Source organism: Abramis brama (assembly GCF_963993115.1).
Source record: "Abramis brama genome assembly, chromosome: 1".
Taxonomy (NCBI): Eukaryota; Metazoa; Chordata; class Actinopteri; order Cypriniformes; family Leuciscidae; genus Abramis; species Abramis brama.
In genome coordinates, this window is record NC_139963.1 from 59,771,999 (window position 1) to 59,795,921 (window position 23,923).

The following is a 23,923-nucleotide window of genomic DNA, read 5'->3' on the forward strand; positions in this document are numbered from 1 at the left end:
GAAGAGAAAGACTGACAGAAACACAAAATGGCTGATAAGTGTGATCTGTGTCTGCTGGGACTGATCATTCTCTCTTCACTTCTCACAGGTAAAGAAATCTGTATTTTCTCTAAAGACATTTAGTGGAATTAGTCTGGAAAGAGTTCATTTGAACATGCTCAGTTTATTCTTGCACACATTCACGTTGTGATCTCAGAGTTGTGTATTGATACACACAGATCATACTGTATTATTCCTGATACTGGACATATAGTGTCCCTCAAACATCTGATGATGAAGAATTATCTTCATATTAAGAGTGTGTCAGTGATTTGAACAGCTCTCTGATAAAGACTAATAGTTTATTCTGGAGAGTGTGTTGTTTGCATTAAGTGAGGAAAAAACGGTAACACTTTACAATAAGGGTATATGAATAATCATGTACTAATACCGGGATTAATACTTAATTCAACATGAACTAATGATAATTGAAAGCATGAACTAATCATGAACCACTGAAGAGTTATCCTGAACTACGACTGGAGTCATTATGGATTCACACATGAATAACGTCAGCCTTAACTACATGTCAGTACATGTATGATAGTTAATGCATTCATTAACATTTATGGATAAACCAAATCAAACTGCCTCTTTAAGAAGGAATAAGAAGTACCCTGACTGCACCTCCGTTCTCTGACTTCTGGAAAAGTCACACAACAACTTAACTGGGCTGAATACATCATGTGCATTTGACAGTAAGTTTAAAATAAATCATGAGCTGAATTTGGTAAGTAGTTAACAGTTAATTAATTATGATTGGGCCCTCTCACCCAGTCAACACGTTGATCTCACAGTGATCTCTCCATATGATCACAATGTCACAGTAAAAGTGTAACCTCACAGCGCACTCACTGTGTGCTCATACTATGATCACAATATGAGCTCATCCCAGATATAAATGTTATTGGACATGGACTCCAACATCGCTCAGACGTCAAATTATGGTTGAAAATGAAAACTGGGTTGACGTCTAAATATTTGTTTGATGTCAGACTCCAACTTCATTAAACAACTCCACAACCAGCATTACCAGCTTCACTTATTACTAAACAGATTCACTTCTGTCATATATATAAATAAATTTACAAATAAAATTTGAAATACAAATTAAATTTGAATTGAATTGAATATATGTACAAAAGTCCTTATTGAGATTAACAGATGTTTAGATGTTGATGATTTATTAATAATAATAGTTTGGTTTGATGTCATCATTATGGCATTGAATTTATGTTACAATGTGATGATGATGATTCATCATCATGCTTGCACTCTCAGAAAATAAAACACAACAGCTATAACAGTATAACAGTGGCCCTCCAGGACCAAACCCTAATTTGCCCTTTAGGGTCAATATGACCCAGTCGACTTTTCTTTAGTTAAAAAAATAATGGTTTCCTTCATCTCAGTGCAATAAGATTTTGTGACTTTTTCTAAATTATTTATCTATACACACACAAAAAAACTGGGCTTGATTCGGTTGTTCTGAAGGTATTTTTTTTTTTAAAAGTCACACTCAAGACCTTTGAAATAAATGTCTTTGAAATGAAAATTGTTTTTTATTTTTCATTTGTCAAAAAAAATTCTATAAATCCAGAATAAATCTGAAAATTTCCATACGTCAATGTACTAGAGCACAAATACAATGTGGAACGAACGTAATCACTTACACACACACACACACACTGGCAGTTTTAAAAATTACAACCATTATTGATTACAGCTCCCATGTTGCACGTCCCCAATGGTATACATATTGCACAGTGAGATAATGCACAATCCCCCTACCCTACAAAATGCACAACTGACATATTGCACAACCCCGATAATATACAGATTGCACAACTGACATATTTCACACACCAATAGCCCACAAATTGCACAGATGACACATTCCACATAACCTAGACATTACATAATGACATAATGAACAATCCAACAGCCCATGCATTCACCCCTAACATATTACATTACCCCAATAAACTACGTATTGCATGATGACATAGCCTACATATTAGTATTGATAAGCTTAATGGACATAGGCAAAAATGAGTGTTTATATCGGTTTAGCCTGCATTTAGGAACTCTGAATCTTCTGCCAGAGGGTAAAAGCTTGAATTCTGGGTGAAGTATGTGGGTTGGATCGGAAACTATTGTTTGTGCCTGTCTGATAACCGACTGCTCATACATTTTCTGGGGGGGCAGATAGTTTTTATCCCCCATAATCTTCATAGCTGTCTTTACCTGACGGGCGATCTGTGATTTTAACTGTACTGTCAGGTTACCATACCAGGCTGTAATACCATATTTTAAAATACTCTCTAATATTGCATGAGAACAACAACATACATTTTTGTTCCACTCCATACAATCTAAGTCTTCGTAAAAAATGCATCCTCTGCTGGAGTCTGGAACAGACAGTATTTACGTGGTCCTTCCAGGTCAGTGCATTATCAATATGTACGCCAAGGTATTTGTAAGAGCTAACCTGAGCAGAGTCATAGAGAGAGAAGAGTTGCGACACTTTTGATCTCGCCGCCACGCGGTCACGTGGTTCATGTCTCTCTACATAGTTCCAAAGAAATCCGCGTTGCCAATGATTTTAAGCGGGGCAGACAGCAGCAGCTGTATTTGCAGCAATTATCGGTAAATATTGACGCATAATGTACATTGATTATTACGTTGACACTTAAATGACTTACATACAATATCATTTCTTTTCTGGGGAGTAGCAGAAACACAGCATTAACACGTTTTTGTGTTTAATTTTGGAAGGAAATTGGGTGTTCCCATAACGTAGAATACATTTACACTAACAACCATTTGCAGCAGATTTCAGTAATGATGGAGAGACGGCATTAACGTTAGCAGTGTGGTCAGTTGAAATTAAACTGGAGGAATGGTTAATGAGTGGAATAACTACCGGTATGTTCATAACATTAACGTTACTGTTAACGGGATTCATTTCAGTATACATTTACATGTAAACATACTGTACACAGTACATCGTTTGCATGTATTTGTGTGTGTTCTGATGAATGGTTTGAAAGGATCTAGGGGTGCATTAGCCATACTAAAATTAATCCTTTAATAGTAACGTTAATGTTATGGATCGTAATTAGGAACATAGTTATTTCATTCAGTCACCATCTCTCCAGTTACTCTCACACACACACACACACACACACACACACACACACGTGTATATGTTTGTATATAATAATAATAATAATAATAAAAAAATAAAAATACATATATGACAGTGTAAAATAACTATTTTCTATTTTAATATAAAATAATATAATATATATAGTGTAATTTATTCCTCTGATCAAAGCTGTATTTTCAGCATCATTACTCCAGTCTTCAGTGTCACATGATCCTTCAGAAATCATTCTAATATGATGATTCAATGTTGAAAACAGTTGTGTATTTTTTTTTTTTTCCAGGATTCTTTGATGAATAGAAAGTTCAAAAGAAAAGTGTGTATTTGAAATATGATCTTTAGTAACATTATAAATGTCTTTACTGTAACTTTTGATCAATTTAATTCATCCTTGATGAATAAAAGTATTGATTTATTTTATTTCTCCCCCCCTAAAATAAAGTAGAAATTCCTACTGACCCAAACTTTTGAACAGTAGTGTTTAATGTTACAAAAGCTTTCCATTTCGGATAAATGCTGTTCTTTTGAACTTTCTTTTCATCAAATAAACCTGAAATAAAAAATGTTAATAACTTTTCTCAACATTAATAATAATCAAAAATGTTTATTGAAGCTGGATGATTATTTTGCTCATCCAACAAATTATATTTTTATTGCATTATGATACCGTATACAAAGCTCAGCCATAAATTCAGCTTTTCTATAATGTTCAGGATTTTTTTATACTGTCATAGAGGTGTACATTCATTTACACATTTTAGCATTGAGGTCTTATTTGTGGGGGTGCTGCTGCTGTACTTATTTGCTTTATATCCAGATGCATTTCTAATATTCTGACCACGTCATGTACTGTATGTAAATAGGGTTGACAAAAAAAAAAAAAAAAAACTCTGAATACAATGTAGTGCAACATCACATTTAACTATGACCTCAGTATTGAATTTACACATTTCTGACTGGTAGCTAACGTTAGTGAAGTGTTGGTCACGTAAGCTTGCCGCAATTAACTATTCTCTTCCAATAAACATTAACTAAAGTTGGCTACATAAATTACAACTACTGACTAGATTCATGAGAGGACGACTAATGCGTTCATATGTCAAAAATACAGTAATTTCATCAACTTACCAGCGAGCGTACTCAGTAGCACCCCAATGCAGTACACGAGATCCAGGGGGGCGGAGTTGGATCCAGATATAAGGGGTGGAGATGGGTAGGTTTAGGGGTGGGTTTAGGGATCAGGGGGTGGAGATGGGTAGGTTTAGGTATATGTAAGGTGGGAGGAGTTGGATCTGGATCCGACTCCTCCCCGTGAATTTCATGTTCTGCAGTGAGGACCATCTCAGCGTACTTCGGAATCAGCGCTGGAACTATCAGTGTTTGGAACTATCGGCTGCTCCACGACACGCGTTACTTCTGCATTTCAAAGTTCCCATGGCAGTCTTTCAGTATTTCAACAGCTCTGAACCTGAGTAATGGGTAAATTTTTATCACTACAGGCCTAATATCGCCTATGGCTTTTGGGTCAAACACCTCCAAATCTCCTCAGTCTTGGTCACGTTTAGCACAAGATAGTTGTCATCGCACCACTGGACAAATTCCTCAATTTCAGTATGATACGCTGCTGGACTTCTATCTTTATGCATAAGGCTGAGGATTGCTGTATCATCAGAGAATTTAATAATATAATTGTCAGTATGGAGTCTAGTGCAGGCGTTAGTATACAATGTAAAAAGTGCTGGAGAGCTGACACAGCCTTGAGGGGCACCAGTGCTGATTGGCCTGGGCCCGTAAGAGCATTATTCACTCTAACCTGTTGAGTACGGTTCGTTAAAAAAGAAAGATACCAGTTGAGAATAAAAGGGTTAACATTCATATGTTTCAGTTTCTGGATGAGCATGTGAGGCTGCAGAGTATTAAAAGCCGAACTAAAATCAACAAACAAAATGCGTGGATAGGCCTTGGGGTCCTCGAGGTGTTTACTGACAAGATGTGAAATGCTGTTAATAGCATCATCTGTGTCTGTAAGCAAACTGAAACGGATCTAAAAACACAATGAACATGATCACACACACATGCACGCGCGCACACACACACACACACACAGGTGCGTTTACTCTTTACTCGTGTTCCTATCCGTTTATTGCTGTTTTTTTTGTGTTTTTTTTTGTGGGGGGGGGGGGTTACTTTTATGTACTAAAATGTGTTTCTTATTCTAAAGTTAATAATTTTATACATTTGGATTATTGAAGTAAATAATATGTAACTGCATTCAAGTCTTTTCTTTTAGTGGCATTACTGAAAATTTATGTGGCATTACTGCAAAAACAAGACATTTCAAAAGACCTGAAATAACAACAAAAAAATACTGATTTAATGTATTTTAAAATGTTTATATATATATATATATATATATATATATATATATATATATATATTCATAACAAAAGCTGTTATAAGAGCAGTCAGTCACATCCAAAAAAATGAATGGATCTCTATGGCGCCTCTGCTGGAAGTGTGTGGTAATTACACTTTTTGGCAAAATTATATCTGCAAACAAAATTCTGACCAGCAGTGTTATGAAGTGTGGTGGAGATGAACCCATATGCAGACCGTATGCAATTGAACAACGTTTATTGTAGACAAAAAGGGAAAACAAAACCCACAAGGGGACAAAACATAGACTGGACAAAGAGTGACTAAACTAGACTATGACTTGACAGATAACTAGACGATAAACCAACAGCAAATACAGAATCAGAACTTTCTCCAGACAATACTCTTGACAGGATACTCACAGGGAACATTACAAACACAAGGTTTCACTATGTATGATAATGAACCGGCACAGGACAGCAAACACAAGGGGATTAAATAGGGAGAAACTGATAATGACAGCACACAGATGAAACAATAATGACTACCGAGGAGAACAAGGGGGCGGGGTTAAGTGACGAGACAACACAAGCACATGCCCAAACAAAAGGCCATGTGCTTGCACACAAAACATGGGTCTGTCATGATCCTGCCTCAAGACTAGAGAAAATCAAGGACAAGAAGGCAGAATCATGACAGGTGGATGAAGAATTATGCATCTCACAGCTAGATCAATAACCAGAAACAACTCAGGTTTCATTTCGATCATCATTAGGTTTTTTTTTTCCAAAAAAGGTAATATTTAATATGCATGCTAATGGTGTAGCTGAGGTATTTTGCAGTAAATAGGTACAAAAGTACTTAAAATCTCCCAAAACATAGCATTAATTCATAGATGAGAAGTAAACCAAAAAAAATTATATAATATTTGTATTATTAAAAATGAAAAAAAATAATAATACAATCACTCTCCTAGTGCATGTTTAATCATATTGTATTAAATGATTTGTTAATGCATTATTTTGTCATGACTTTTACTTGAGAGGGCCCTAATCATGATCAAATTCACTGTTAACTACTTCCCAAACTCAGCTCATGATTGATCATAAACTTACTATCAAACACACAACGAGTGTTCAGCTCAGTGAAGTGATGTTGTGTGGTCAGAGAACAGAAGTACAGTATCATCACGACTGTGTCTGGATGGAGAGTGAACTACTGATCCCAGCAAACCTTCCCTGAGTTTTGCTCCTTCCTTTGGGAACTGTTCCACAAATATTCTTTGTGGGTTTTGAATTGTTATTTTGTATTTAGCTGTGCATAAGTCACAGTAGGGTGAGTTTGAAGGAAAGAGAGAAACACAGAACAGATAAAGAGCTTTTAAGGTCAGTTATTAGTGTATTTTCTACGGTTGAAGAGGAGGATCAACTAATCCTGTGCCGTCCAGTAATGTTTATGACAAAGCTGAAATCAAGAGTTCAAGATATGATGATATTACATTATTTACATTTGTTTCAGAGTCAGAGTATTTCTTATTGTTTCTTAAAGAGGCGTTTGATTTGGTTTATCCATAAATGTTAATTAATGCATTAACTATCAAACACCGGGAAAAGACTGTATGAGTTAAATCTTCTGCTTTTTATGCATTTATATATATATATATTAATATCATAATGATCACTGAGATATACTGTGTTTCAGGTATCACTGGAGTGGATGATCATGTGTTCATCAGTTCTGGTGAAAATGTCTCTCTGCCCTGTAATAATTCTCTTTCTGACTGCAAATCAACTACATGGACCTACTCTAACAATCATTCAGCAGCAGTTTCACTGATTACTTTAGGGATAAAGAAGAATGACACAGAGAGACATGAGAGACTGAGTCTGGAGTCTGACTGCTCTCTGAACATCAAGAACGTCACAGAAGAAGATTATGGATTATACAGCTGCAGACAATATGTGAATGGACAGAAACAAGGACCTGATGCTGATGTTTATCTGCATGTTCTTTATTGTAAGTTTATGATTGTGTTCAATTTAAAAATCTCCCTTTAAACTCAGATGATGATTGACGAGTCTGTGATTTGTGTCTTGTGTTCAGTTTCAGTGTCATCATCATCATCATCATCATCATCATCATCATCATCATCATCATCTTCATCCTCACAGACTGAGATCAGTCCAGGCCGCTCTGTGACTCTCTCCTGTCAGTTGTATTCAGATACTGGATTCTCCTGTGATGATCGGGTCAGTTCTGGGAGAATTGAGCTGTTGTGGGTGAATCAGGCTGGTGTTGATCTGAAGACAGACTCCAGATATCAGATATTATCATCATCAGATCAATATCACTGTATCATCACTCTGACTACAACACTCCTGAATGAAGATGACAACAGAGAGTGGAGATGTCAGCTTACTCACAGAAATCAACTCCAGACCTCAGTCAGATACACTGTCAAGTATTCAGGTGAGAAAACACTCTTTTCAGACAGATATTCACAAAACTTTCACACACTGGCTCTACTCTTTCTGATGGCTTCATACGTTCTCAAACTCTGAGAAGACATCAAGCCGAACTACAGCAGCAGCTTCTACACAAGGTTCATGATTAATTTATGATTCATGATTAAAAGTCTCGGTATCCATCTAAACATCTCTATGAACAAGAGCTTATTAAAACACGGATAAATCAACTCATCAACTTACAGTGTGTAAGTCTTTTCGGCTTTCATTGTCAATTGCGCTCGTTCTGTTGCGTGTCCTCAAACTGGCGACCGGCGTAAGCGTCGAGTCTGAGTAGGCGGGGAAACTCTGATATTTTGAACATAACTCATCCCATGTTAGTGTGAGCAGCTTTCAGCACTGATACTGTAGCTCTGGACTACAGCAGTTTGTTAAATAAATGCCTTGATATTATGTTCATGCTTTAAAATATTATATATTTCTATTTCCATTTTGTTTTAACAGTTGTAACATCAACTACAGCAACAGCACTGACTCCAGATACCACAGCAAACCCTCTGAATCCAGGTGTGTGTGAACATCATCCTCATTTGAACGACTCGTTGTTCGAGCAGCTGATCACAGATTTTGACTCAAGCCATGTTTGATTTGTAATCTTCATCACTTTCTAATTCCATTCTCTTGTACATCACCAACAATCATAAACATGAAAACTAATACCGTAATGTAAAAAGTAACTGTCATTTAATGTCAGACACATCATTCTCATCCAGACAATCCTAAACAATCATGTCACATTCATTTAGTGAACATATGAGGTACAGTCTGTTAGTGTACAGATGGCTTTTAATATGTATCAATTTCTATAAAATCATCATCACAAGCATCAATTTACATGATAAATAAGGATAATTATGGTATTAAATGTGCCATTTTTATGTAAAAATTTTGGTTAAACACAGTAATATAGTCCTGCTAATGGTGTCTCTCTATACTCTCTCTCTCAGTGACTGTGATTGTGATTGTTGTTGCCGCTTCATTCGCTCTTCTCCTTCTGGCTCTTATTCTCTGGGTGATTCGTAAAAAAAGAGCAGGTGAGTTTTTCATATTTTGTAACAACAGACAAAAACATCTGATAAAATAAATATGTAATTTAGACAAATTTATTTCTCTAAAAGTGAAGAGAAATCAATGAGTTAACAAAAATAATGTTTCTATTCTACAGCACTAGATTCTTCTAGACTCTTTAAAAACTGATTGTCATCTGCATTAGAGACTGTGTGTGTGTTTGATCATAAACTTTCCCGTGACATTATGTTTCAGGCAACAGAAGAGGGACTGGTGACTCTGTGGTAAGTATTGCAGGTTGATCCATGAGTTATTAATGTTCATAAGGACTGACCCTGACATATGACACTCTTATTACTCAGGTTATAAAATGTCAGGGTTCTCAGCAGACAGTTCTGTCAGTCTTGTCTTAGTTTAATCTGTCTCTGTTTGTGTTGTGTTTGAGCACATGGCTCTGTCTCTATTTGTGTTGGTCATGTGTTCCTCTTGTCCTGCCTCCTAGTGTCCAGTTACGCCCTCTCGTTTAGTCGTTGATGAGTCCTCGTCAGTCTGAGTGTGTGTTCACCTGTTCTTTGTCTGAGGGGCTGTTCACACGACACAGTTTTCAACTAAAAACGTAAAACCTTTTATGCGTTTTGCCTGTTCGTTTACAAGACAACTGCGTTTTGGGTCCCTGAAAACACAAAGTTTTGAAAACGGGTTTCAAAGTGCAAGTTTTTGAAAACGCTCTCTGTGTAAAACAACAAAAATGTGAATCTCTGAAGACGATGAGGTCATGCACATGTGTATTACGTGTTCAGTCTATAGTGTTTCATCGCCATCTAGTGGCCTTGCAGCAGAATACAGCGTTTTCAGTCGTTTTCGCGGATCCGTGTGAATGGGGATTGTTTTGACAGCGGTGTCGTCTGTACGTGGAAAACTCAAAGGAAAAACTTTTTAAACATATCGTTTTCGTGTAAACGTACCCTGAGTGTGTTGTGCTACTGTGACTAATTGCCCATTGTTCTAGTTGTGGATTTCATCATGTGTTGTTCCTGTTGCCCAGCCAACACAGCCATGTGGGGCCCAAATGGGTTTGACCTGGGCTATCTAACTGGGACCCAGCCCGTTTTGTCCTCGGTTTCCATGTAGGCCCCACATGGGTTTGCCCAGATGAAATGAACACTGCTCAGTGTGCACAGTACAGGCTGTTTAATGTAACACTGAATCAGTGTTGGAGGTAATGAGATAATTAAGTGATTGAATAATGATTGTGCATTAATGATGAACACCTGCTGTTAACAAGCATAATCACTGAAGGAAAGAAAAACACAAGAACTACTTCCAGCCACTGCCTTGGATGAAATCAACTGAAGATAAAATACATTAAATCTCTCAAGATCTCATTAAACAACTCCACAAACAGCATTACCAGCTTCACTTATTACTAAGCAGACTGACTTTATTTATGTCAGACGTCTTCAGAAATTCTTATTGAGAATTAACAGAGGTTTAGATGTTGATTACTTATTTGAAAGTAATAGTTTGATTTGATGTTACCATTGTGGCGATCAGTGTGTGCTTTAGTCAGGCTCTTGACTTTTTAACATTAGTTTTTCTCTGGCAGCTGTGTCTGTTTGTTATGGTGAGAACAGCAAGAGAAAATGTAATCAGATGCTGTAAGCCGATTGATGATAAGAATATAGTCATCGTCATGTAGTGGCTTAACTCACTGATATTTTGTGTAAGGTTTGTACGGGTAGTATGTCATTCATTTTGTTTTATTGTTGTGATTCTACAGCAAGAGATCCAGCACAGTTTATTCAGAACATCAAATTATTTTTAAAACCCCATTTACACATGTTGGACTACTGAAAGTTGTATTCGCAAACAGACATCAAGAATCAGCATATGAATCTCAACAATGGTGACATGCTTCATGGTGCAATGCATTCTGGGTGCATCATACGAAACTTATCCATAGCTCCCAGAATGCATTGCACCATGAAGCATGTCACCATTGTTGAGATTCATATGCTGATTCTTGATGTCTGTGTGTGAGCAAGATTAGGAGGAGTCTAAAATATGTAAGTGGTGTTAAAAATCATTTGACGTTCTGATTAAATTCTATTATTCTCTTGCTGTAGAATCACAACAATAAAACAAAATGAATATCATACTACCCGTATGAACCTCACACATAATCAATGAGCTAAGCCACTACATGATGATTATATTCTTATCATCAATCAGCATACAACATCTGATTACATTTTCTCTTGCTGTTCTTGCCATAACAAACAGACACAGCTGCCAGAGAAAAACTAATGTTAAAAAGTCAAGATCCTGACTAAAGCACTCACTGATCGCCACAATGGTAACATCAAATCAAACTATTACTTTCAAATAAGTAATCAACATCTAAACCTCTGTTAATTCTCAATAAGAATTTCTGAAGACGTCTGACATAAATAAAGTCAGTCTGCTTAGTAATAAGTGAAGCTGGTAATGCTGTTTGTGGAGTTGTTTAATGAGATCTTGAGAGATTTAATGTATTTTATCTTCAGTTGATTTCATCCAAGGCAGTGGCTGGAAGTAGTTCTTGTGTTTCTCTTTCCTTCAGTGATTCTGCTTGTTAACAGCAGGTGTTCATCATTAATGCACTATCATTATTCAATCACTTAATTATCTCATTACCTCCAACACTGATTCAGTGTTACATTTAACAGCCTGTACTGTGCACACTAAGCAGTGTTCATTTCATCTGGGCAAACCCATGTGGGGCCTACATGGAAACCGAGGACAAAACTGGCTGGGTCCCAGTTAGATAGCCCAGGTCAAACCCATTTGGGCCCCACATGGCTGTGTTGGCTGGGAAGTAGGAGAATATCTAACTGTATAGTGTAGATTGTGAACATTGCATTATCTCGTTTATTTGGGGTCAGATTGTGCTGGATGTTAGTAGGTATTAGTTAATCACAACCAAAAACTTTAAATCAACATGAAGCCATAATATTAGTAAATAAAATATGGTTAAATTACAATTACAGTACAATGACTTCCATAATATTTTAGTAAAGGTATGCCTGGATCAGCCACCACAACGTTTTGCGTTGTGAGTGAGACCTCGCAATGTTAGAGAAATCTAACATTGCGTGGTTGCACTATGACTGAAACTTAGTCATCAACATGCATTTATGTAGGACTGTCAAAATTGTACAAATATTTTAATTTTGTATTTTTGATTGTATTTTAAAAACAATTCTTAAAAATGTTGTGTCAGACGTATTGGGTAGCATGATTATCTTGTTTAATCGTGTATTAACTCCATATTTATCAGGTTGATGTTTGTAGAAATAAGCAAAATACATTTATAAAACAAAAAGAAACAGTTATTGGCCTTGTGTCAGACTTTGTGACACTTAATTTTTATTCTAACTCTAAAGCTAGATTATCCTTTGAAAAGTGTAATACAGTATTTGATTTTTACACACGCAGAGTTTTCGCCAACTGGCCTAAACCGTTGACCCCTGAAGTTATGACTTCTGAAGGCCTCTCATGTGTAGATTCAATCAGTTGAAAATGGTATTTTGTCATTTAAATATCTGAAAAAATAGACTGTGCTTAATATCTGCTAACTCTTTATTGTGATGCTCACCAACAGATATTCTAGTACTGACTATAAGTAACTCAACTATATCTCAACTTATTCTAACCCTACCAGTCCACTAATACTCTACTGACACTAATGAGAGTTTACTTTACACACTCTGACTCTCACAAGCGAGTTAATGGACATGCAGGTGCGACACTACTATAGTCAACAGCACGTCCAAAAGGACCATCAAAATAGTACTACCAAATTATGACTTAAAAACGTTTTAAGTATTACATTAAAAAAGGCGTAATTGACAAAGATTGTAATTCTGAATTAAGTAATAATTATGACTTCAACAGTTGAAATTATGACTTAAAAAGTTGAAATTAAAATTATGACTATGCGTCATAATTATGAGATGGAAAATTTTATGAAATTATGATAGATAAAGTAAATATTCCATAGTGAAATTTTCTGAATTCAATATAATTGTATTTGTGAAAATGATTCAGTACTGAAACAGCATTTATGAGTTTTTACATATCTTCTGCTTGTTTCTGCAGTTCGTGTAGGCCTCTAAGACTATGAATAACTAAAAATGATTATTGATGAACTTGTCTTCCCATACCGGGAGTCGAACCCGGGCCGACATATGGGAGGCGTTGATACTCCCCCCGGCACATTTGAAAGGCTGCACTGCACGGTACAATATAATGATGGATCATAGTTATGCAGGAGAAGGAATCCTCGTCGCCAAAAAGCAAAAATGTAATTTATCGGGATGTAAATAAATATCGGGATAGCTTTTCCCAGGTGGAAAGAGCTAATGAAAGGGTGCCTGCTTTCTTCTCGACAGGTAAGTCAAAGTTACGGTTTAAATGACAAGCTTTTTTGTATTGCTTGGCTGTGTAAATCATTATATAGGCAGCATAACGGTAGAACATGTATAGTTAAACTCGATGATGTGCTACCGCATTTGAAAAAGCGAGGCGCTAGAGAGCACTATTCGTTTAAATGCAAAATATAATTTCACCGCTAGATGGGAGAAATTCTTTTGGGAGGACTAACTTTTAGGTTCTTTAACAAAACAAAAAAGAAAAAAAGCCTACAAAATTGAGGAGGTCAAAGGGCATGCTTTCTGCTATAGCTCTACCCAAAGACTGTTCATGCGGCCACCAGACAGATTTTAAACACCAGATTTAAACCTCTACATATATTTTGAGTAGATAACCGATAATATATTCTCAGAAATGTTTCCGCACTGATTAAGGATAGTTCGGGAGATACAAATAAAAATGATCTTATACGTGTAATAGATCATAGCTACCAGTAAGATCATTGAATTAAGACGATTAAAATTAAATATTCGCTCAAGACCAACTTTACTTATCACACATCGCGTCTCTGAAATTGTGTGGTGATTTTCCAAATGATACAACTTAGTCTAAATAAGAGCAATGTGGAGTCCTCGGATTTCTTAAAAACAACACAACAACAAAACATTGTGACAAACTTTGACAACATGTTGTATGGACAAAAATACTGTTTGAAATTTTTTGTATAAATAAGATCTAAGATGCCCAAGCATACTTTTTGCTTTATTTTTATTTTATTTTTTTTAAATCTAAAGTTTTTGAACAGACGCTCTTTAGTAAAAATAATACATAAGTCTTCCTAGAAGATAAATAGAAGATATGATTTTCATAAAACTTTAAAGATTTGATTTAAACTTTTAAGGTTATGCTTTTAAATGAATTTAGTATAAACTCTGGATGTACTCTGACAAGGCGTTAGCAGACTAGATTTACTGTGACATTGTCCCCCGAGACTCATCTGGTCTGATACCCTGTTTCCTGAAGCTTCAGTTCACACTGTGGTTTATCTCTGAAGGATCTGGGGCTGTAAGGTGTTTTTATTTATATATTTATTTAGCTAAAACTTTGTTTACATTTTAGTAACATATGTTATTAATAATAATAATTTAATTTAAAATAGAGATTAGTTCATTTTTTAGAACCGTGTGTGTGCACAAAATGATATTAAATTATTTATTTAGGTTTAGGTACACCTAGTTTAGGTGTACGGTACAAAATTCATTATAGCTATGGAAAGCCCCCACCATAAAAATTTAAACCCCGCATGGACAAAAATGAAAAAAATGAGATTAAATGAGATTTAAGACGACTAAGTACAGTTTTTCAACCATCTAAAGTTTTTTGAACAGACATTGTTTAGTAAAAATAATACAATGGGTTAAATTTAAGCAAAATCATTTATATCATACATAAGTCTTCTAAAAGATAAATAGAAGATACAAATGTATTCAAACTTTAAAGATTTAATTTAAACAGTCTTTTAATTTTAAAAGATCTAATTTAAACTTTTAAGGTTATGCTTTTAAATGTGAGAGAGAGAGAGAGAGAGAGAGAGAGAGAGAGAGAGAGAGAGAGAGAGAGAGAACGCCTCGGTTACGACTGTAACCTCGGTTCCCTGAAGAGGGAACGAGCGTTGCGTCGAGTTTGACGCTATGGGAACGCTTTGCGTGATGACGTCTTGAAGCACATGTAAAATCAGTCCAATGGTGTGGCGGAACGTCAGAGGCGGGTGACGTCACGTACCAGGAAGCTATAAAAGCCGGCCCGAAACAGAAAACGAAAGCTTCGTAAAGTCTGAAGTCGTGTTGACAGGCATGAAGGAGATATGGCAAGGTGACGCAACGCTCGTTCCCTCTTCAGGGAACCGAGGTTACAGTCGTAACCGAGGCGTTCCCTTTCAAGGGAACTCGCGTTGCGTCGAGTTTGACGCTATGGGAACGTCTATACCAACGCCTCCATAGCTACAAATGTCTGTCCTGTGTGAAATCTGGTGAGCAGCACTAGGAAGACAAAACATGAGACCCTGGAGCACAGTCTAGATCCAGAGAGTAGAACCTGACGAAAGTGTGCGGTGAGGACCAGCCTGCCGCATCACAAACGTCCTGTAACGAAACTCCTGATATAAGGGCCTTAGAGGCCGCCATACTCCTCGTAGAGTGCGACCGGACAGCCTACAGGAGAAGGCTGTCCAGCCGCCTCATAAGCAAGTGAGATAGTCTCAACCACCCACTGCTCATCCTTTGCTTAGACACTGGACCTCCCTTGTTAGGGGAGCAAATGTCACTTTTACGCCACAGGGCAGCTCTGTGGACATACGCGTCTAACGCCCGAACAGGGCAAAGCAAATTAATCGCCTCCTGGTCCGATTTCGAAAGGTAGGAGGACCTCCAAGTGCCACGAGGGAAACGAGATACCAAAGGGGTCTTTCCCCACAGACATTCCACCCAAAGGACTGTGGTAAGCACCTACGGCCGCCACATAAACCTTTAAAGTGGACGGGGTCAGACCTGCAGTGAACCGGTCCTGCAGGAACTCCAGAACTGTACCAATTGGGCAGTTGACTGGATCCAACCGACGGTCACTACACAAAGAGGTGAATACTCTCCAGTTCAGGGCATAAAGTTTCCTCGTGGAGGGAGCTCTGGACTGTAGAATGGTCTCAACAACCTCAGTTGAGAGACCTGACTCTATGAGCTGGGCCCCCTCAGAGGCCAAGCCCACAGGTTCCACAGTTCTGGTCGGGGGTGAAAAATCGAGCCCCCTGCTTGGGACAGAAGGTCCCTCCTGACGGGTAGCCCCAGAGGAGGCCCGTCGAGGAGGGACACAAGATCGGGAAACCATACTCTGCCCGGCCAGCGCGGGGCTATAAGAAGCAGGCAAACCCGGTCCCTGCGAACTCTTTCCAGAACTCCCGGGAGCAGAGCAACTGGGGGAAAGGCGTACAGACGTAGCCTCGGCCACGTCTGTACCATAGCATCCAGTCCCAGAGGAGCTGGATGCGTGAGGGAGAACCAAAGTGGACAGTGAGACGTCTCTCGAGACGCAAACAGATCCACTTATAATTTCCATATCAGCTCCACCACCTCGGGGGTGGAGCCACCATTCCCCGGGCCTCGGCCCCTGTCTCGACAGAGTGTCTGCTCCTATATTCTGGACCCCGGGGATGTAGGCTGCCTTGAGTGACAGCAACTTCCCCTGGGACCACAAGAGGATATGGCGTGCCAGCGCAAACCCCCTTGATATAGGCGACTACCGACGTGTTGTCCGTATGTACTACACATGGTGTCCCCTGAGACCTGTGATAAAGCTCCTCAGAGCCCGGAAGACAGCTAACATCTCTAGGCTATAGAATGCCAGGAACGATGATGGTCTTCCCACAGACCTTGAGATGAGCGACCCTCAGGATCGCTCCCCAACCCGTGAGGGAAGCATCCGTCGTTAGCAGTTTGCGACGACAAGGAGCTCCCAGCACTGGGCCCTGGGACAGGAACCAAGGTTTCTTCCACATAACCAAGGCACGTAGGCATCACCGCGTGACATTGATTGTGCGAAATGGGTTGCCCCTCGGGGAAAAAAGGTATCCCGTTGGAAGCTGCTGCCATGAGACCCAACAGTCTCTGGAACTGTTTGACAGTGAGTAGCTGGCCTAGCTTTACACTTCTCACAGCTGCCAGGATCGAAGCGTGGCGATGACAGGCACGCCTGCATCGACACTGAATCCCAAACCACGCCTAAAAAAGTGGTCCTCTAAAATAGAGAAGCACACTCTTCTTGGCGTTCAGCCGTAACCCCAACTCTTTCATATGGGCGAGAACAACATCTCGATGTTGAACCGCCATCTAATGCGACTGAGCTAAAATCAACCAATCGTCGATGTAGTTCGTGATGCGAATACCCCGGAGGCGCAGAGGCGCCAGAGCTGCATCCACGCATTTGGTGAAAGTGCGGGGTGATAAAGCCAGGCCGAATGGAAGAACTCGATATTGGTATGCTTTGCCCCCGAAAGCAAACCTCAGGAACTTCCAATGACACGGACGGATGGAAATATGCGTCCTTGAGGTCTATCGTGACAAACCAGTCCTCGGACTAATCTGTGGCACGATTGTCTCAATGTTAACATTTTGAACTTGAGCTGCATGACAACTCGAAGACCTAAAATGGGACGCAATCCCCCGTCCTACTTTGGAACTATGAAGTACCGGCTGTAAAACCCGGTTTCCCTGTTGGAGGGAGGTACATATTCTATGGCCCCTTTCTCTAACAGAGTGTTTACTTCCTGTTCCATAACCAGAACCTGCTCGGGGCCCACCATTGTGGGCAGGACCCCCATAAACCGCGGTGGGCGCTACCAGAATTGTATCTAATACCCTTTTTCCACGGTCTGCAGGACCCAACGAGAAACATTTGACAGTAGCTTCCACGCTGTCAAAGATTCTACTAGAGGTACCAGTCTCTCGAGACTGGTTTCTGGATTTTGTTGCTGTTGAGTAGTCAGTTCGTCGCCCTGTAACGGCGCACCGGCAGGGAACGACCAAACAGACTGCTCTAGCACCCTCCTCAGAGAGGGCGGGCATCCCGAGGCCACTACGTTTCCGGGTGGACCTTGAGATATGTGCTCGCCGGAGACCGCTGCGCCCTGTAACACCGGAGGCGGCAGGGTTGGCAGAACGGTCCCCTGAGGGCACCGAAGAGAGACGGCACCGTATTTTTCTCCTGCTGTTGAGCAGTCGGTTCGTCGCCCTGTAACGGCGCACCGGCAGGGAACGACCAAACAGACTGCTCTAGCACCCTCCTCAGAGGGGGCGGGCATCCCGAGGCCACTACGTTTCCGGGTGGACCTTGAGATATGTGCTCGCCGGAGACCGCTGCGCCCTGTAACGCCGGAGGCGGCAGGGTTGGCAGAACGGTCCCCTGAGGGCACCGAAGAGAGACGGGCACCGTGAAAAGAGGTGTTAACCGCTCTGCTTCGGGGGGACTACCCTCATTTGTCCTGAGCCCTCAGACATCAGGACTTTTTCCCAGCAGCCTTCTTGGCGGTAATAACGGTCCGCAGATCCGTTTTACCCCTCGAAGACTGCTGGGTTTGAGAGCGCCCTCCGTGTCCCCGAGATTTTTGTGGGGGAGCACGGGAGGAAACGCTCTGTTTCTGAGTGGCGCGGTGCTCAGCACTCTTTTTAGAGGAGTGAGGCTGCTCCCGCTCAGCAGCCTCATAGAAAGAACGGCGGGGGAGAAGTTTCTGAAGTGCAGCTGCCTGTTTTGAAGCTTCTTGTGACTTCGCTACAGCACTATTAACTGCGTCTCCAAATAACCCTTGCGTGGATACTGGTGCATATAAAATAACATGTTTTTCTTTGTCCTTTATGTTACTTAAGTTGAGCCACAGATGCCTCTCAGTGGCCACCAGGGCTGCCATAGAGCGGCCGATGGATTTAGCCGTCTCCTTGGTGGCCCTGAGAGACAAATCCGTGGCTCTACGCAGTTCAGACACCGTATCAGCACTAATACCCCCGCCCTCCTCAAAATCACCCAATAACTCAGCCTGGTAAGCCTGCATTATGGACATTGTATGTAAACACGCTGCAGCTTGACCGGCGGCGGCATAAGCTTTATGAACCAGGGAAGAAGTAACTTTTACTGGCTTGGATGGAAGTGCAGGAGCCTTCAGAGAAGATGCCGTTGCTGGAGAGAGATAGCTCGCGAGCGTCTCTTCCACCTTCGGCATCTCCCCATAACCATGCTCTTTATAATTGTGAATGGATGAATAGTGTGATGTTTGTGCAGTATACACTCGATATGACACTGGTTTCGCCCACGATCTCGACACCTCGGTGTGGAGATCGGGGAAAAACGGCAGGCTCCTGCGCTGGGGCTGCGCACGAGATGGCAGGAAGCGTTCGTCGAGCTTACTTTTCGAACGAACGTCCTGCCTATCTTCTGGCCACTCAATAGACAGTCTGTCAACAGCTCTAGTAATGACATCGAGCAGTTCCTCAAACGCATGAGACTGAGGTGGCGAATCCTCAGACTCAGCTACAATACTCACAACATCCAACTCCTCAGAGCTGGATAGTTGCAGTATTGGTACCTCTATCGGGGGGGAAGAAACCGCAGCGCGTGCTTCCACACCCTGATAAGAGGCACTGGATCTATCAGACGGATGCTGAGATAAGGCAGAGCCCGTCTCAACATCCACTGATAAATCCATCTGTGAACCCCAGGTCTGAGATCGACGCTGTGCCTCGGCAGCGGCGGGACCCGAGCCCTGGGGAGCGTGGTCGGGATTGAACCGAGCCAAGCGGGATCGGAGCGTACGCAATGGAAGCGCACAGCAATGCACACAGTCACCACCCTCGAGTGCTGACTGGGCATGCTCCTCTCCCAAACAAACAACACAAAGAGTGTGTGTGTCACCTCCCGTTAAATAACGCGGGCAGGGATGGACACACACTCTAAACTGCTGCTCGCTCGCCATACTGAATATATATATATATGATATAGACAGACAACACCAAATATACAGACAGATTTCACACAGAGCGCAACTGAAGACTCAGAAAGCTTTCGTTTTCTGTTTCGGGCCAGCTTTTATAGCTTCCTGGTACGTGACGTCACCCGCCTCTGACGTTCCGCCACACCATTGGACTGATTTTACATGTGCTTCAAGACGTCATCACGCAAAGCGTTCCCATAGCGTCAAACTCGACGCAACGCGAGTTCCCTTGAAAGGGAACCAATCTGTGATTTTATATTATATTATATAATTTATATACTTTTAAAGAATAGAATGATTTATGTTAGATGGATTTTATTATTTGGTCACGGGAGCCTCTGTTTGAGAGACTTTTTTATTAAGACTTTTAATAATGTATTGAATTTAAAAACATTATTACGACTTTTAATAATGTATTAAATTTAATAAAAAAAATAATAATAATAAAAGAAAACATTTTATAAAGATATCATTTAAACTTTGAAATAAATTTAGCCCTAACACAATGTCTCATTCTGATTGCTGAATAAACCCTAGGAGTCAGAGACCGTCAGGTGGTGCTGTAATAGAGAACCACTCTGTGATTTTATATTATATTATAAGCAATTAATTTATATACTTTCAAGAAAAGAATGTTTTTCAACTTTAGTTAAATTAGCAAGATATTATTTTATAACCATATCATGTATACTTTTAAAGAACAGTATGTTTTCAACTTTAGTTTAATTAGCACGATAATTATTTTAAAGGATAGAATGTTTTTTGTATGACATTGTTTAATCACACTGTCTGAAGAGCACGTTTCAAATGTCACAGCTCAAATGCGAAGGCTGGGAGAGGGAATCCCATGACAAACACAAACACACACACACACACACACACTACTCTGGCTGGTGAGGCATTCAGGAAAAACAGTCTTTTTTTTTCACAATGCTCTGGAATGCGGAGGATATGCTGACATATATCCTATATATATATATATATATTTATATAACAGCGCCTTCAAAACCATCAGCAACATCACAGTGAGCGAACAGCACATTTCAGATGTCAGAGCTCACATGCAAAGGGTGGGAGGGAGCGCCTGTGACAACATATACCCAGACAGAAACCCATATAACTAAACCTGACACCAACTTCAAACGTTCTGTCATACAAACACCCGTCAAAATCACATGATCTAGGGATAAAAAGGTTCAAATAGGGCAAAACTTTCTGTCAAAACCACATGATCAAAGACTAGCAAGGTCAATAGGGCAAACCATAACAACATATGCCGGAAAGACACCGGAAGGGCAACCTGTCAAAATCACATGATCGAAGGGATAGGTAGGGTCAATAGGTCAATCCATAACAATATAGGCCGGAAGGGCGACCGGAAGGTCAAGGTCAACCGGAAGCCATCAATCATTTTGACACATGGTATAGCATAAGAACTACTAACATGCTGTAATAATTGTGGGTTGAAACAACTGTGATTTTCATTCAGGTTCGCTGTGATGATAAAGTGACTTATGCTTCCATCAGAGGAGCAAAAGCTGGAGCTCAGGAGAACTGCAGTCAACTTTATGCCTCTGTGAACAAGAACAAATCAGTCAAATAATTATACAAAACCCACATGAGCAGAGGAATATCAATCTAATATAACTCAATCCTCATGGGTTCATTCATTGTTAATACTTTCAATGTCTTTTACATGTTAACAAACAAATTGTAATGAATTGTTGTCTTTTGTCCTCTTTGTGTTCTGGCTTTGAGTTCTAGCGCTTCCAGAACTGTTTTAATAACCTTTGGTCTAGTTTTAATTTAGCAAAGTGGATCTAGTGTGACTACGTATTTTCAGTAGTATTTTCAGAGCGGTGAACTCACTGTTGAGGTTTGGAAACATGTTTCTGCTGAGGGTGAGAACTCTGTTAGTTTAACCACACATGTTTTTAGAGAAACACGTGTGGTTAATGAAGAAAGAAAGAAAGAAAGAAAGAAAGAAAGAAAGAAAGAAAGAAGAGGAACTGACATCTTAACCCACACAGAACTGGTCATCTCTGAACCCAGTTTGGACTGAACCTGGTCAAACAAAAATAACTTATTTAATGGATAAATACAAGTATTTGTCTGGTACATTTTATTGGATGCTGAATAAGACAAAACATTTTAAAATGTACTTATTATTCAGTCCTATAAGTACATAAAAACAGTTATTTGTACATAATCACATTAAGAACCTTATTAATATTGCAAGAGTAAATTAACTTGCATAAATTACAGATCCTTTATGTTCTTTAACATGTTTTCAGATGAGAAGTTTATTATGTATAATCTTATTACTTTTAATTCTATTTATAACTGTATCCACTGTATGTCTGACTGATCGCACTGTATTCCTCCTTTTGATTCTAAACTGAACTCAAATGGCGCTGAGAATTGGGTAAGAGTTCATAAACAACATAAACCACTGAATTGGGGAACTTGAGAGATGAAACCCTGGCCTGGGTCTGTGGTTTAGTAGTTAGTTTGAGTTTGATGTGTCAGTTAAACTCGAGGTTCTGTGGGTGCGGACTGGATCGACTCCATTCCTAGAGCTTCCCAACAAAAGGGTTTTCGGGGTTTGGACTGATGGGGCAGTGAACCCGAGGTTCCCCCGTGAGTCAGTCCTAGAGCTCCTCCTGTCCGAGTTTAGGGAAAAATCGGGTCCATCGGAGACGTCCAATAGATTTCTTACGTGAAAGAAGACCTCAGACACAGTGTCACACAATGGGAAAATCTCACAGTAAAACTGGGAGTTGTGAAAAATAAGATACACCGGTCTTTTGCCAGATGAGAAGTTTATCAATGTATCATCTTTTTACTCTTTTATTTCATTTTATAACTGTATCATATATATCTTTTAATTTCTTTTATAACTGTTTTAATTTTCCTTGCTTTTATTTTGTTATTATTTTAATTCCTTTCTGTGTAAAGCACTTTGAATTTCCATAGTGTATGAAAGGTGCTATATAAATAAACTTGCCTTGCCTATTTAATATGATTTAAGGGTGGAAAAAAATTAAGACTGAATTGAGGCTGAATGAACGTAAATTGTGAGAAATTTACAGTATGTGTAATAAGCAATCGCTTCCGCCTTCTTTTTGGGTCACTGCCAGTTGTTTTGATCACATATATTAGATGATTATATACTAGGATATATATTGATAAAATTTTCAAACACACTGATTTGAAATAAGGTGAAATACGTCTTTATTATGAATTCATGGTCTGCAGGCTAGAAAATGAGGACAGTTTTACCGTCTTAGATCATTCTCGTTAAATCATCTATGTTCTAAAGCAGCTCATTAACTGTCAGCTTGCACTTATTATGAGAACAGGCAAAGCTTGATGATGTAAGCGTTTATCACAATATGACAGGAATGATTTGGTGTTTGGACCCTGTGACTAGCTGCTTTCAGCAATGCTTATAATGTTATATTATATTTGTCAATAATAAAGCCTATATGTCAAACGTGTGTATTTATGGTGAATTTTCTTGTGCAGACTCGATGCAGAAACCTCCTGTGGAACCTCTGATTGTATGGGCTCAAACCTTTACAGATACAGATGCAATGGATTCTGACAGTTTGTAGATGTGAGTTTGTGCAAATGTTAGTGTGCAGAATGATCCTGTGAATCTCAATCATTATTACATTTTTAAATATTAAGCTCAAAAACAGCAGGCCTTAATGCACAATCAGTGTCCGAATTCACTCACTCGTTTTCATTCACTCCTTCAAGTGCACTATATTACTGGACTAATGTAGGGAATAGTGAATGAGGGTATAGAGGGCAGTTTCAGATATAGCCAGAGTATTTATACAGTGTTCCCGTCTTAGA

The 23,923-nt window shown here is 39.5% G+C and overlaps 1 protein-coding gene across 1 annotated transcript; it reads left to right on the forward strand.

Moving 5' to 3' along the window:
• LOC311077781 (uncharacterized protein) lies at positions 1–23,546 on the forward strand. Its single transcript, XM_084106396.1, has 7 exons — positions 1–88; positions 7,286–7,600; positions 7,688–8,053; positions 8,554–8,616; positions 9,057–9,143; positions 9,373–9,401; positions 21,549–23,546. Exons 1-7 carry the CDS (start codon positions 28–30, stop codon positions 21,660–21,662), a joined length of 1,035 nt encoding a protein of 344 aa, XP_083962522.1. The 5' UTR covers positions 1–27; the 3' UTR covers positions 21,663–23,546.
• The last annotated feature ends 377 nt before the right edge of the window (positions 23,547–23,923 follow it).

What these genes read in the sequence shown, in the direction of transcription:
- LOC311077781 (XM_084106396.1), top strand. Translation starts at nt 28, where the DNA reads ATGGCTGATAAGTGTGATCTGTGTCTGCTGGGACTGATCATTCTCTCT. An exon ending in GATTCGTAAAAAAAGAGCAG is followed by an intron (nt 9,144 to 9,372) that starts GTGAGTTTTTCA and finishes ATTATGTTTCAG; the next exon opens with GCAACAGAAGAGGGACTGGT. An exon ending in GAGGGACTGGTGACTCTGTG is followed by an intron (nt 9,402 to 21,548) that starts GTAAGTATTGCA and finishes ATTTTCATTCAG; the next exon opens with GTTCGCTGTGATGATAAAGT.